The 14,722-nt window shown below is 46.8% G+C and overlaps 1 protein-coding gene across 1 annotated transcript in view; it reads left to right on the top strand.

Moving 5' to 3' along the window:
- The window catches only part of SCUBE2 (signal peptide, CUB domain and EGF like domain containing 2), a 116,509-nt gene that overhangs the window by 21,379 nt on the left and 80,408 nt on the right, over window positions 1-14,722 (top strand). The window contains 3 exon segments of the mRNA XM_061610378.1: window positions 1,348-1,470; window positions 2,567-2,692; window positions 14,017-14,151. Of these exon segments, the coding sequence (XP_061466362.1) occupies window positions 1,348-1,470; window positions 2,567-2,692; window positions 14,017-14,151 (384 nt within the window).

The following is a 14,722-nucleotide window of genomic DNA, read 5'->3' as shown; positions in this document are numbered from 1 at the left end:
AATTCCTGAAGTAGAAGATTTGGGGAGATATTAAATTAACACACACGGTTACTGCTAGAGCAACAGGATTCCCTTTCTGCTCCCCCAGTGTGTGCCCTGCACCCTCCCCAAATCTGCTATGGAGGGTTGGGGTAACTTATAGAACAGATTTAAAGGGCACACAGGAAGAGAAGAGGGGAGGGAAGTTCTGTTGTGCTAGAGGAAATCTTTGGTGATGGGACACTTCCTTAGTGCTACATTGGATACGATCCTGAGTGTGTCTACCTTGGGCAGATGTTCCTATTGCGAGTTTTGCCTAGACATTGCTTCAGAGTTAGGTAACCGCTGATGCTGCTGACATTATTTGGGAGCACTGATGCAACTTCCTGAATTATAGCCTGCGATCACATCTCTCCTGTCCAGGAGAATGATTGTCAGCTTGTTGTAGAAGGGCGTTATTTCCTTGATTCCCCATTCATTTTCTCCCAATACTGGATAGTAGTGTGGTGGAACCCTTGCTAGTGCATCTCCTGGGAGAAGCATCTAAATACTGTAATAATTGGCGTGAGCCTGAAGCCCCGATACACTGTCTGCTGTGAGTCTTGAGATACCAACAACTATATGTCTTGGAAGTCCTTATAGGTCCACAACAGCTTCTGAGACAGTTGGTTGTGGGAAAAGAGCCTCTTCCTAGGCAGAATTGGAAGTGAAGGCCAGTCAGAGACTTGTGAGCAGTTTCATATTCTAGCAGCTCTTGCCTCATGTCTCTGTAGCTTAGCAAGAATCTGCGGTGGGGCAGCCAAACAATCTATGGGTATATAAGGCTGCTGGGTTTGGATGTAATGCCAAACCATAGTTAAAGCAAGCCATAATTTGTAAGCCAAAAACAAACCATGGCTTCACATCATGATTTGTTGCCAGAAAGTAAACCATGGTTAGTCAGCTGGGATAGATTTAAGGCATTCAAACAATCCACACTTTGGCTAAACAAACTGTGGCTTAGCGTTGCATGTGAATGTAGTCATAGAGTGGTTCTTTTGCATCACAAAGCGTGTCTATGCTAGTGCCACATAATCCTGTCTGTGGCTGGATCCCATTGTGACAGGGAGAAGCCTTCATGCAGAAGTGCTTTCAAGCAGCCTTGGTGTGATAAAAAGGTTGTGTTTCAAGTGACTTCTGTTTCAGATGTATACTATCCTTTGTAATGGACAAAATGAGTATTTAGCAGTTCTGTATGAGACGAGCATGCTACTATAATTACTGTAAGTTTAGCCATCCTAAATTCATATGTTCAAGTATTGTCTCTATGTTTGCTGCCTGGCACACATTACCGCATGTATTTTTACTGTGTTGCATGTTTTTTCACAGACATTGACAAGTGTGCCCAAGGGATTGATGAATGCCACCCAGATGCAATTTGTCAAAATACTCCAAAGTTGTACAAGTGCACATGTAAGCCAGGTTACAGTGGAGAAGGAAAGATGTGTGAAGGTATGTGCATTATGGCTTTACATGAGATGTTTCCCCCCCACTACTAACTGCAGTTGAATAAACAGTGCCAAAGAAGCAAATATGTGCTTTATTCTTCAAGTTGCAGAGTACAGTTCTTGTAAAACAATATAATTTTTTTAGCATTAGAGTACACAAAGCTCTGGCAGCAACAGTCTGATAGTTCTGTATTGAGGGACATTTCAGGCTGTTTTCCCGTGACAGTAAAAAGTGCTGTACATTCCCTCTTCCGCTTTTTACACTATTCATTATGTATTTATTTATTTAAATTTATATGCCACTTTTCCATATAAATATACTAAAAGTGGCTCAATACAGAGCAACAAAAATGCAAATCAGTACATCTTTAGAGTTGCAATGAAACACGGATAAATCAACTCAAAACATAACAGTTCAAAACAAAACAAATCATAACGAATAACAGTTTGATTTTATGAACAATATAACACTTAAAATCATCATAAAACAATCAATGAAAACATTGTTGAATAACAATAGCAATTATGTAGCAATTAATACATCTGCACTATAAATTATATAGTGTACACATTTCATAGCAGCGCGATCATACAAAGTGCTCAGCAAATCACCTCTTCATCAGTTCTTGCAGGGAGCCACTCTTCTATCAGTGATAGATGGTGTTGATCACCTTCACTCTGGCCTCACCCCAGATTCTCATTAAAGCCATCAGATAACCCCAAAAACCTAAACCTGCCTTTCACACAGGGAGGCCCCACCAAACACCCCTCCATTCCCTGGCTCTCACCCAGAGAGGGAATCTGTAACAAAAATAACAAAAGAGTGCTCCTGCCCCTCACTCCTCACCCAAAGGATTACTTCCTTAGTTGTCTCCCCTCTGGGTCATCTCCTGTGGGGGTTGCCTCACCACTGGGTGTCTCACTTTCCACAGCAGTGCCTCCTTTCATCCCTAACCTAATTGCTTATGTGACTTAGAAAGTAGAAGGGCGATATCTTTAAATCATTGCACATTCCAGCCAACGCTACATTCATGTTGCAGAGCTTTGTCTACAGCAAACAAGCAAGCATCCACCGTATTGACTTTTGCTTTATTCCCCAGACATTGATGAATGTGATAATGACTTCAACGGAGGCTGCGTGCATGAATGTTTCAACATTCCAGGCAATTATCGCTGCATGTGTTATGATGGCTTTATGTCGGCTCAAGATGGTCATAATTGTCTTGGTAAGGAGTGTGCTGCAGAATGCACCAGCATCCTTGCTGAATGCCACCTATATTTTCTGATGAGCACTGAAATCTTAAGGTGGCTGAGTAAAGGCAATGTTATTTCAATGAGAAAACCTAAAAGGTAGTTTGATCATTTGGCATTTTGCCACCTTTGAAATGAAGGTGCTGGTGTTCATGTATGAGTACCTAGAAACACAGAACTGGAAGGAACTAGAGGAACATCAAGTCCAATCCCAAGGCCTAAGCAGCATGCTTCATATGCATTTGACTCACCTTTACAAAATGCTTGGGGAAAGTATTTGGAAAGTGGAGTTGTCATTTTCCCTGTCCCCTCTGGCAGGGGTTCTGTTCTTTTAATAGTGTGGTTGCTGGGGGGTTTTCTGGAAAGGGTGCATAAACTGTTAAATGCACTGGGTGGTTGCAACCATTGTGCCCCCCCCCACTCCTATTGCTCTGCCAATCCTTTTGTTCATATTCCTCTCCTGCCCACGACAGCCCTATTTAAGAGCTTTTGATGTTCTCTGTTGAAATTCTGCTTGTCATGTAGCTGTTAAAGTGTGTCAGGTAAAAGTGGCAATAATGTGGGAAAGTGTAAGTTGCATTATAAATACATTGACATGTGCAAACACACCTGTGTGTGTATGTATGTATATATGATATGTATAAAACAGAGGAAGCTTAGTGGTTTGAATAATCGCCCAAGACTTGGGAGCTACAGGGTCTTTCTGTCTTTCTCTCTCTCTGATTCAATTACAGTAATACCTCGCATTAACGTACTCAATGGGTCCATAGCGAGTATGTAAACCGAAAATGTCCTTAAAGTGAAGCACTACCTTTTAAAACTTTTTTCCCTCTCCTTCATGCAGAGCCTCAAAGCCCCGTACTAAAGCCTCCGCTGCTGCGCTGCTGCGCCTCCCAGCTGATCGCGATCACGCGATCGTGTCTATTTCCAACCCCACGCGCTAAAGCCTCTGCTGCTGTGCTGCGTTTCTGGAGAAATACAGGCATATGGAGCATGTACATTATAGTGAGACTACGTTAAGTGAAGCAATGTTAAGTGGGGTATGCCTGTAATTTCATTGCACCAGTCTTCTTCCTTACTTTGTCGTGCCCAGGCTGAGACTCAATGACCAGACTCGATGTTGTAAGCAATTCTTTCTTTATTAAGGAGATCTCAACGTTATATTTACTGCACTTCATGCAACCCCTATTCTAAATCACTAGTATCCCTAACTACCTAATCCTGCAGCGTTGAAAGAAAGTTGACAGAGCAAAGTTTTCCCGCCTTCTCGACCGTTATGAAGGAGGGAGGCGGGCGCGTAACCTCGCGCTTCTCCTGAGAGATTCCCCGCCTTCCCCCCTTTTCTGTTCATCGCTCCTCTGCCTTCTTTGGGCTCGAGGAGACGGGGGATCCTTGGGCCCCTCCCCTTCCGAAGTGCTGACTTCCCTATCCAGCCTGGGGCGGGGTGGAGAATGGAGAGCCGGGTGCCGGCTTCTTCCCAGGACTGCTGGGTTGGGGGGGGTTAGGAATCCTCCTCCTTCCGTCTCCTCCTCCTTCCGTCTCCCTGCGGCGCAAAAGGAGGCGTGAGAACTGGCAGGGATGAGTCTTCATCCGTTGGAATTCCAAGGTCCCTAACCGTCTGCATCTCTTGCTCGTCCCCTTCCTCCTCACTCACCATCTGCAACTCCTGGAATCCCAAATCCCCCTCCCCACTCTCTCTTAGAGCATCTTCAGGACCTCGATCTGAAACCCCGACAGTATCCCCTCTCCCAAGGCTTTCCTCCCTCCAACCCTCGGGTCTGGGTCATTGGGGAAACTGCTGGTGAAAGTCTAAGTCCGGGGCGTGGACGTCCTCCGCATTCTCCCACGACCTTTCCACCGGGCCGTATCCCACCTAGTGTATGAGATACTGCAGCCGATTTCTTCTTTTCCTGGAATCCAAAATACTCTCCACTTCAAATTCCATTTGTCCGTCTATCTCTAGAGGGGCCCCTGGCTGCACCTCTGGTCTGAGGGGGCTCGGGGGGTGTTCTTTAGTGAGGAGGGAGCGATGAAATACAGGATGCACCTTGAACGTAGGTGGAAGTTTCAACCGGTAAGCCACAGGGTTGATTTGAGCCTCCACCTCAAAAGGACCTACTCTTCTATCCTGTAACTTCCTGTACTTACCCGGCATGGGCAAGAATAGTTTAGCAGTTTCTTCCGCATCCAGTACACCTGCATACGGCAGGAAATGAGCCATCTTCGTTAGAGCATCTACGACCACCAGTATGGTCGACATCCCTTGGGAGTCAGGGAGGTCTGTTATAAAGTCCATCAAGAGTTCTTTCCAGGGCCCCCTTGGCGTGGGCAAGGGCTCAAGTAATCCAGCCAGCTTCCCAGGCGCGTGCTTCGTCCTCAAACAGACTGGACAGGTCTGCACATAGCTCTCTATCTCTCTCCTCATCTGAGGCCACCAAAAGTTTCTAGAGGCGATTTGGATGGTTTTGAAAACGCCAAAGTGTCCGGCTGACGGAGAGTCGTGGCACTGCCTTAATACCCAGGTCCTCATCTCTCCCGGTGGTACATACCTCGTGGATCAGTGACACAAGAGTCCATTGCTTTCATGGAATCCGCTCTCCTTGGCGGGGTGATCCAGTTCGGCTAGGCACTGTAGCGCGTAAGGGTTTTTAGCTTGAGCCTCCTTAAGATCTTTTTCCCAGGACCCCTGGCACGCGCCCGCAAGCACTCTCTCTGGAGGGATGATGTATTGGAGAGCAGCTGGGGCTTTTCCTTCCAAATACTCTGGTAGTCGTGAGAGAGCATCAGCTCGCTGGTTCTTGGCTTGGAGGTAGTAAGTAATTCGGAAGTTAAACCGAGTGAAGAACTGGGCCCATCGTATCTGCCTCTGGTTCAGCTTCCTAGTAGTCTGCAGACTCTCGAGGTTCTTATGGTCCGATCTCACCTCAATCTGATGCTGAGCTCCTTCCAGGTACTGTCTCCAGTGGGAGAAAGACTCTTTAATTGCAAGGAGTTAAGAACATAAGAAGAGCCTGCTGGATCAGGCCAGTGGCCCATCTAGTCCAGCATCCTGTTCTCACAGTGGCCAACCAGGTGCCTGGGGGAAGCCCGCAAGCAGGACCCGAGTGCAAGAACACTCTCCCCTCCTGAGGCTTCCAGCAACTGGTTTACAGAAGCATGCTGCCTCTGACTAGGGTGGCAGAGCACAGCCATCACAGCTAGTAGCCATTGATAGCCCTGTCCTCCATGAATTTGTCTAATCTTCTTTTAAAGCCATCCAAGCTGGTGGCCATTACTGCATCTTGTGGGAGCAAATTCCATAGTTTAACTATGCGCTGAGTAAAGAAGTACTTCCTTTTGTCCATCCTGAATCTTCCAACATTCAGCTTCTTTGAATGTCCACGAGTTCTAGTCTTACAAAAGAGGGAGAAGAACTTTTCTCTATCCACTTTCTCAATGCCATGCATAATTTTATACACTTCTATCATGTCTCCTCTGACCCGCCTTTTCTCTAAACTAAAAAGCCCCAAATGCTGCAACCTTTCCTCGTAAGGGAGTCGCTCCATCCCCTTGATCATTCTGGTTGCCCTCTTCTGAACCTTTTCCAACTCTATAATACCCTTTTTGAGATGAGGCGACCAGAACTGTACACAGTATTCCAAATGCGGCCGCACCATAGATTTATACAGCGGCATTATGATATTGGCTGTTTTATTTTAATACCTTTCCTAATTATCGCTAGCATGGAATTTGCCTTTTTCACAGCTGCCGCACACTGGGTCGACATTTTCATTGTGCTGCCCACTACAACCCCGAGGTCTCTCTCCTGGTCGGTCACCGCCAGTTCAGACCCCATGAGCGTATATGTGAAATTAAGATTTTTTGCTCCAATATGCATAATTTTACACTTGTTTATATTGAATAATATAAACACTTTTTCCTTTTTCCAGGACAGTGTAGTTCCGTTCGGGGTCCGTTAGTTTCCTTGAGAAGTAGGCACAGGGGTACAGTCCCTCTCCCTCTTTTCCCGGTTGTAAAAGGATCCCCACAATTGCCAGATCCGAGGCGTCAGTCTCCACGATGTAGGGTAGAGTGGGGTCTGTGAACTTCAGGATCGGTTCAACTGAGAAGTGCCTCTTTAACTCCTTGAAGGCTCTCTTGGCCTCCTCAGACCACCGGAACATCCCCTTACCCCGTAGGCTGTCCGTCAGGGGGGCAGTCAGCTTGGAGAAGCCCGGAATGAATTTCTGGTAATAGTTAGCGAACCCCAAGAAGCGCTGGACATCCTTCTTGGTTTTGGGCTGATTCCATTCCAATACACAGCTCACCTTCCCAGGGTCCATCTCTACTCCCTCCGGGGAGATTCTGTACCCTAAGAAATCCAGGGAGGTCAGGTCGAAGCCACATTTTTCCAGCTTTGCATACAGCTGGTTCTCCCTCAGTCTCTGCAGTACCGTTTTCACGTGCCGTTCATGATCCTGTGGGTCCTTTGAAAATATCAAAATGTCATCCAGATAGATGATGACGTAGGAGTCCAGCAGGTCCCTAAACACCTGGTTCATGAATTTCTGAAATACTCCTGGGGAGACGGACAACCCGAAAGGCATCACTAGGTACTCAAACTGCCCTTGTGAAGTGAGAAACGCTGTTTTCCATTCGTCTCCCTCCTTCATTTGCACTAGATTGTATGCTCCTCTCAGATCCAGCTTGGTAAAAACCTTGGCCGAACGCAACCGATCCAACAGCTCAGGAATGAGGGGTAGGGGGTAGCTGTTTGGTGTGGTAATCCGATTCAATGCGTGGTAATCATGGCACGGTCGGAGCTCCCCCCCTTTCTTTTTGACGAACAGCAAGGGCGCAGCCACTGGTGATTGCGAGGGTCGAATGAAACCTCGCTCCAGGTTCTTTTCCAGGAACTCTCGCCGCACTTCCCTCTCCGGCTCTGTGAGTGAGTAAATCCTCCCCGCCGGGATGCTAGCACCAGCAACCAGATCTATGGCACAGTCATATGGGTGATGTGGAGGTAGATTCTCACGTCCTGGAACTCTTCATACTTTTCTGGCAGCACTACCTCCTCTGGACTTTGTCCGGTCCCGGCCAGGATGGCTCCTGTTTCCGAGGGCTGGCAATTCTCGTGGCAGTACTCGGAGGTAAACACCACCACCGCTTCCTCCCAGTGGATCCGTGGTCCATGCTTCGCCAACCACGGCATTTCCAGGACCACTGAGAAACTTGAGAGATGAGACACATAAAACGAAATAGTCTCGGAATGTCCCGGGATTTCCATCTCCAAGTCTCGAGTCGCTCGTGTCACCCCCCTGACTTCAGAGGTCTTCCGTCAATGGTCTCCACCGCTAAAGGCTTTTCTAGCTCCCATGTGGGGATCGCGTAGCGGGCCACTAGCTCTGCATCCATAAAACAAGTGGAGGCTCCGCTGTCTATCATGGCTTCTGTCTTAAAACTTTGTCCCTTGGACATCGTGAGTCGAACTGGCAACACCAGGACCCCTTGCGAGGGTGGCTGTGTCACTGCAGGCCCTTTGTTAATAGCGGTCCCCAGCTCTCCGGCCTCAATGAGAGCTGGGTCACTTAGTTTCCCGAAGGCTCGGGTCTCCCCACCTTAGCCCCACAATTCCTCGCTAGATGGCCTGGTTTGGTGCAATACAGGCAGAGATTCTCCCGCCGCCACCTCTCCTTTTCCTCATCCGTCAAATGTGGCCGGATCCCTCCCAGCTGCATGGGTTCCTCACCGCTGCTTGACGGGGGCATCGAGCTTGGCGGGATGCGGCTTCGGGGCACCGGTATGGGGGCAGGGTAGCGGGGCGCCTCGTGCCTCTTCTCCAGTCGGCGCCCTTCCAGCCGGTGGTCTATCTGCAGGCACACATGGATCAGTTCTCTCAAGGTGTCTGGGGGTGACATTCGGGCCAGTTCATCCAGGATCTCTGGACTCAGCCCGCTCCGGTACAAATACATATGCGCTGGATCATTATACTCAGTCTCTTGGGCCAGGAGTTTGAATGCATTGGTGTAACTCGCCACGGACCCTCTCCCCTGTCGTAGAGCACCGAGTTTTCTCGTCACTGTCTCTTTCCTCTGGGGGTCTTGGAACATCTCTCCCATGGCGGTCTTGAAACCGGCGTACACTCCCAGCACAGGGTCGGCCCAGATCAGGTAGGGAGTTGCCCACTTTGCGGCTTCTCCCTCTAAGAGGCTGATGACAAAGGCCACCTTTGCGTCGTCCGTCGAGAAATCCGCCCGGCGGACTTGCATGTAAAGTTCACACTGGGCTAGGAATGTGGTGCACTGATCACTCTGCCCGGCATACCTCGCGGGCAATCCTACAGGAGTCTTGACTGGAGCTGCAGCGACGCCAGGAGACGCTGCCTGGAGCTGGGCTACTGCCGCCCTCAGGGCTTGGTTGTCAGTCTGCAGGGCCTGCGTCGTGGTCCGCAGATTCTGATTCTCGGTTTGCAGGGCTAGGAAATTCATCTGCAACATCTGTAAATCCGCCTGCAGCGACTCAAGGGTGATCCCTCCTGCGGCTCCCAGATTCATCTTGTATGCGGCAAGTTGCTGGGGACTTGAGGGACGAGAAAGTGGCTCTGTCAAACTGTTGTGCCCAGGCTGAGACTCAATGACCAGACTCGATGTTGTAAGCAATTCTTTCTTTATTAAGGAGATCTCAACGTTATATTTACTGCACTTCATGCAACCCCTATTCTAAATCACTAGTATCCCTAACTACCTAATCTGCAGCATTGAAAGAAAGTTGACAGAGCAAAGTTTTCCCGCCTCCTCGACCATTATGAAGGAGGGAGGCGGGCGCGTAACCTCGCGCTTCTCCTGAGAGATTCCCCGCCTTCCCCCCCTTTTCTGCTCATCCCTTCTCTGCCTTCTTCGGGCTCGAGGAGATGGGGGATCCTTGGGCCCCTCCCCTTCCGAAGTGCTGACTTCCCTATCCAGCCCGGGTGGTGGTGGTGGTGGAAAATGGAGAGCCGGGTGCCGGCTTCTTCCCAGGACTGCTGGGTTGGGGGGGGGTTAGGAATCCTCCTCCTTCCGTCTCCTCCTCCCATCCCCTTCGCTGCGGCGCGAAAGGAGGCGTGAGAACTGGCAGGGATGAGTCTTCGTCCGTTGGAATTCCAAGGTCCCTAACTGTCTGCATCTCTTGCTCGTCCCCTTCCTCCTCACTCACCATCTGCAACTCCTGGAATCCCAAATCCCCCTCCCCACTCTCTGTTAGAGCATCTTCAGGACCTCGATCTGAAACCCCGACATACTTCACAAGGATATTTTGAGGGACAACAAATGATAGGATTGTTCCTGCTTGTAATGACTTGCAACTCAAGAATTGTTTCAGTGCCAGACCCTAAGGTTTACCATAGAGTTTGTGGGTAGCGGCGTCCAAATTGGAGCCAAGAAGGTGTGGCCAGCCACCTTGAAGGAAAGTATGTGGGAAGCTCAAGAGAAGATCGCCAAGGGATTAAAAGGCAGGGAGACTCTCCTAAAGCTGCTGGGGAGGATTAGGCTCAGTGACCAGAGAAGCCAAATAGAACATTTATCTACATAGAATCTTGCACATTCTGCTTTCTTGCCTGTAATTGTTATTCCTGGGTTTTCATTTTTAAAAGGAAAACAAGCCTTTGCTCTTGTCATTGTTTTGGAGTATGGTTGGAAATGCGCAGGTAGCATCTAGTGATCAGGGAGTGAAGCTAGTTTGGTGTTGTAAGGCTACTTGTCTCTTTCCTCTCTTGGTCTCTGTTACATTCTCTAACCGTGTGCAATGACTGCCTTCTTCAATTCACTGGTACTGTTCCTCTTTTTATCATCCTACCTCCCTGATAAAACCAGGGTTGTGGAGTCAGTACGCCAAACCTTCGACTCCGACTCCTCTATTTTTCTACTGTCCAACTCTGACTCCTTCATAAATGGCAAATGTATATTAACTAGTAATAACAAATTTACTGTAGTAAAATGGTAGCACAAGGCATTTCATCACCACCACGTGAATCATCAGGCTAGATTGATAGAACATAAAATATATTTATTTGATTAAAATTTCTGAACAAGAAAACTTTCCCAAATTCCTATGAAAGTTTTTATTTTGAAGTCGGAGTCGGTACATTTCTACCGACTCCGACTCCACCCAAAATTGCTTCCAACTCCGACTCCACAGCCCTGGATAAAACACTACCAAGTTCTACGAAAAGTGCAGCTATCAGGTTGACACCAAACCATATTCATATTGAGCACCCCAGTAAAGTGTTTGAATGGATTTGTGTGATACCTGAATGCAGCCACTGCCTTTTGACTGTAATAGTGCCTTTTTACAGGAAGCTCACCAACTTCAAGTGCATCTTTTAACATGCAATCAGATATCTAGCAGGTAGCACATTGCTAAGAACATAAAAACCAACAACAAAAAATTCTATAAATACATTCAAAGCAGGAGATCATCTAGGGAGGCGATTGGTCCCTTGGATGATAAGGGAGTCAAAGGTGTACTAAAGAACAATAAGGAGATTGCAGAGAAGCTAAATAAATTCTTTGCATCTGTCTTCACAGTGGAAGATATAGGGCAGATCCCTGAACCTGAACTAACATTTGCAGGAAGGGATTCTGAGGAACTGAGACAAATAGTGGTAACGAGAGAGGAAGTTCTAGGCTTAATGGACAATATAAAAACTGACAAATCACCAGGCCCGGATGGCATCCACCCGAGAGTTCTCAAAGAACTCAAATGTGAAATTGCTGATCTGCTAACTAAAATATGTAACTTGTCCCTCGGGTCCTCCTCCGTGCCTGAGGACTGGAAAGTGGCAAATGTAACGCCAATCTTCAAAAAGGGATCCAGAGGGGATCCCGGAAATTACAGGCCAGTTAGCTTAACTTCTGTCCCTGGAAAACTGGTAGAAAGTATGATTAAAGCTAGATTAACTAAGCACATAGAAGAACAAGCCTTGCTGAAGCAGAGCCAGCATGGCTTCTGCAAGGGAAAGTCCTGTCTCAGTAACCTACTAGAATTCTTTGAGAGTGTCAACAAGCATATAGATAGAGGTGATCCAGTGGACATAGTGTACTTAGACTTTCAAAAAGCGTTTGACAAGGTACCTCACCAAAGACTTCTGAGGAAGCTTAGCAGTCATGGAATAAGAGGAGAGGTCCTCTTGTGGATAAGGATTTGGTTAAGAAGCAGAGAGTAGGAATAAACGGACAGTTCTCTCAATGGAGGGCTGTAGAAAGTGGAGTCCCTCAAGGATCAGTATTGGGACCTGTACTTTTCAACTTGTTCATTAATGACCTAGAATTAGGAGTGAGCAGTGAAATGGCCAAGTTTGCTGACGACACTAAATTGTTCAGGGTTGTTAAAACAAAGAAGGATTGCGAAGAGCTCCAAAAAGACCTCTCCAAACTGAGTGAATGGGCGGAAAAATGGCAAATGCAATTCAATATAAACAAGTGTAAAATTATGCCTATTGGAGCAAAAAATCTTAATTTCACATATACGCTCATGGGGTCTGAACTGGCGGTGACCGACCAGGAGAGAGACCTCGGGGTTGTAGCAGACAGCACGATGAAAATGTCGACCCAGTGTGCGGCAGCTGTGAAAAAGGCAAATTCCATGCTAGCGATAATTAGGAAAGGTATTGAAAATAAAACAGCCAATATCATAATGCTATTGTATAAATCTATGGTGTGGCCGCATTTGGAATACTGTGTACAGTTCTGGTCGCCTCATCTCAAAAAGGATATTATAGAGTTGGAAAAGGTTCAGAAGAGGGCAACCAGAATAATCAAGGGGATGGAGCGACTCCCTTACGAGGAAAGGTTGCAGCATTTGGGGCTTTTCAGTTTAGAGAAAAGGCGGGTCAGAGGAGACATGATAGAAGTGTATAAAATTATGCATGGCATTGAGAGAGTGGATAGAGAAAAGTTCTTCTCCCTCTCTTGTAAGACTAGAACTCGTGGACATTCAAAGAAGCTGAATGTTGGAAGATTCAGGATGGACAAAAGGAAGTACTTCTTTACTCAGCGCATAGTTAAACTATGGAATTTGCTCCCACAAGATGCAGTAATGGCCACCAGCTTGGATGGCTTTAAAAGAAGATTAGACAAATTCGTGGAGGACAGGGCTATCAATGGCTACTAGCTGTGATAGCTGTGCTCTGCCACCCTAGTCAGAGGCAGCATGCTTCTGAAAACCAGTTGCCGGAAGCCTCAGGAGGGGAGAGTGTTCTTGCACTTGGGTCCTGCTTGCGGGCTTCCCCCAGGCACCTGGTTGGCCACTGTGAGAACAGGATGCTGGACTAGATGGGCCACTGGCCTGATCCAGCAGGGTCTTCGTATGTTCTTATGTTCTTATGGTTTGAGAGGACTGATGTGACAGGGCTTCTTGGGCCAACAGTGCATTTTTTCCATGTACACAGCCTGGATTTTCCCACATCAGCCATCTGGAAGGGCAACAGGGAATTAATGTAGGTTACACACTGGCATTGTGTGGCAAGGTTTTATGTTTTATTCTGTATTTTAATTGCTTTTATACTTATTTTATATGATGAGGCATGCAAAAGCCCTAAATAAATAAGTATAATTTTTGGGTCTGCATATGTTCTAAAATAGCAAAGCTGGCCAACCTTGTTGGAGAGTTGTCTGACTTGCCAATTACCAATCCAATGACTATATTCTCCTTCCCACCCTTATATGAAACAGATATTTCAGGCAATTAGTGAGGAATGAAAAGAGAGAGGGAGAGATGTGGTGATGCTGGGGGAGGTTAGGGAGGAAAGATTTACTTTCAAGCCAGTTTCAGAAGGAGGAGGGCAGCAGGGCTTAGGTCATCAGCCCCCATTCTGTCCTGATAATGGCCTCCCAGCAAACCTAGCTGCTGACTCATATTGTGCAACACTAAGTACTACAACATCACACTAGGTTGCATTTCTGCTCATTCCCATACTTACCAGTTCGTCAGAGAATAGGGAGCCAAATGTGGTTCAAGTGCGTATTATGCAGATGCTAGTTCATTAATGTAAAAAAAAAAGTATGGTAATAAAAGCACTTTTTCAAGTTACATAAAAATGGCATGTTAGAACATGCTCACTATGAGTATTCATTTTTTTATTGTAATTGTATGGATTGGACCTGTACTGTTGAATTCTGTTGCACCTGTCCTTGCAGTAATGAAACAGGGAGAAGAAAGACAACTATCCAACCTGCTGGATACTTCATTATCATCATGGTTTCATTAACCTTTCATATGTGATTAATACAGGCTGCTGTGTTGACCAGTAACAGCTGGTACAAACCTGCTGCCACTTATTTTTCAGATACAGATGAGTGCTTGCTCAACAGTGGAGGGTGCCAGCATGTTTGTGTCAACACAGTGGGGAGCTATGAGTGTCGTTGCAATGATGGATTCTTCCTCAGTGATAACCAGCATACCTGCATTCACCGTGCCGAAGGTAAAGTCTCTCTCTCTCTGTCTATCTTCTACTAAGCAGAAAAGATGCCCCCAACTCTCAGTAACCTAAACTGAGTTCTCTGGATGGTTGGCTAGGTAACTATCTTTGCTTGAGGGTGCTTCTCCACATCATTCCCATGAGCCACATGGTAACATGGGTTTACTATATGCAAGTCTTCTAACAAATCATATTGAGCATGCTTAAAATCCCACAGAATAATTCCAGGCTTTCTGATGCCTGGTCTAAACATGACATATATAAACATAAACAATAACCTTAAACACTGAAAGCTCCCAGACTTATTTTTGTGATGTTTCTTACACTCATCTCTATGATTAAACCAGGATACTGGTGTCAAATAGTGCAGAAGGGAAGGTGGTAAAAGGCACTCCTGAGCAGCTACTGAAAATAATGCTTCATATCTTTACTGGTGGACATCTTTGTGAGGCAGGGGCAGCAGAGCTGCACTATGTGGGTATATGGCACCTATTATAGGCAGTTGGCAACCTATACTTCCACCCCCTCGCCCCACAAACCAAGAGCCATAACTGGCTGTGTTCTTCTTTTCCAT

Source organism: Rhineura floridana, chromosome 2, assembly GCF_030035675.1.
Source record: "Rhineura floridana isolate rRhiFlo1 chromosome 2, rRhiFlo1.hap2, whole genome shotgun sequence".
In the NCBI taxonomy this organism is placed as follows: domain Eukaryota; kingdom Metazoa; phylum Chordata; class Lepidosauria; order Squamata; family Rhineuridae; genus Rhineura; species Rhineura floridana.
The sequence above is the reverse complement of the archived record's forward strand: the minus strand, read 5'-3'. Positions and strand labels throughout refer to the sequence as shown.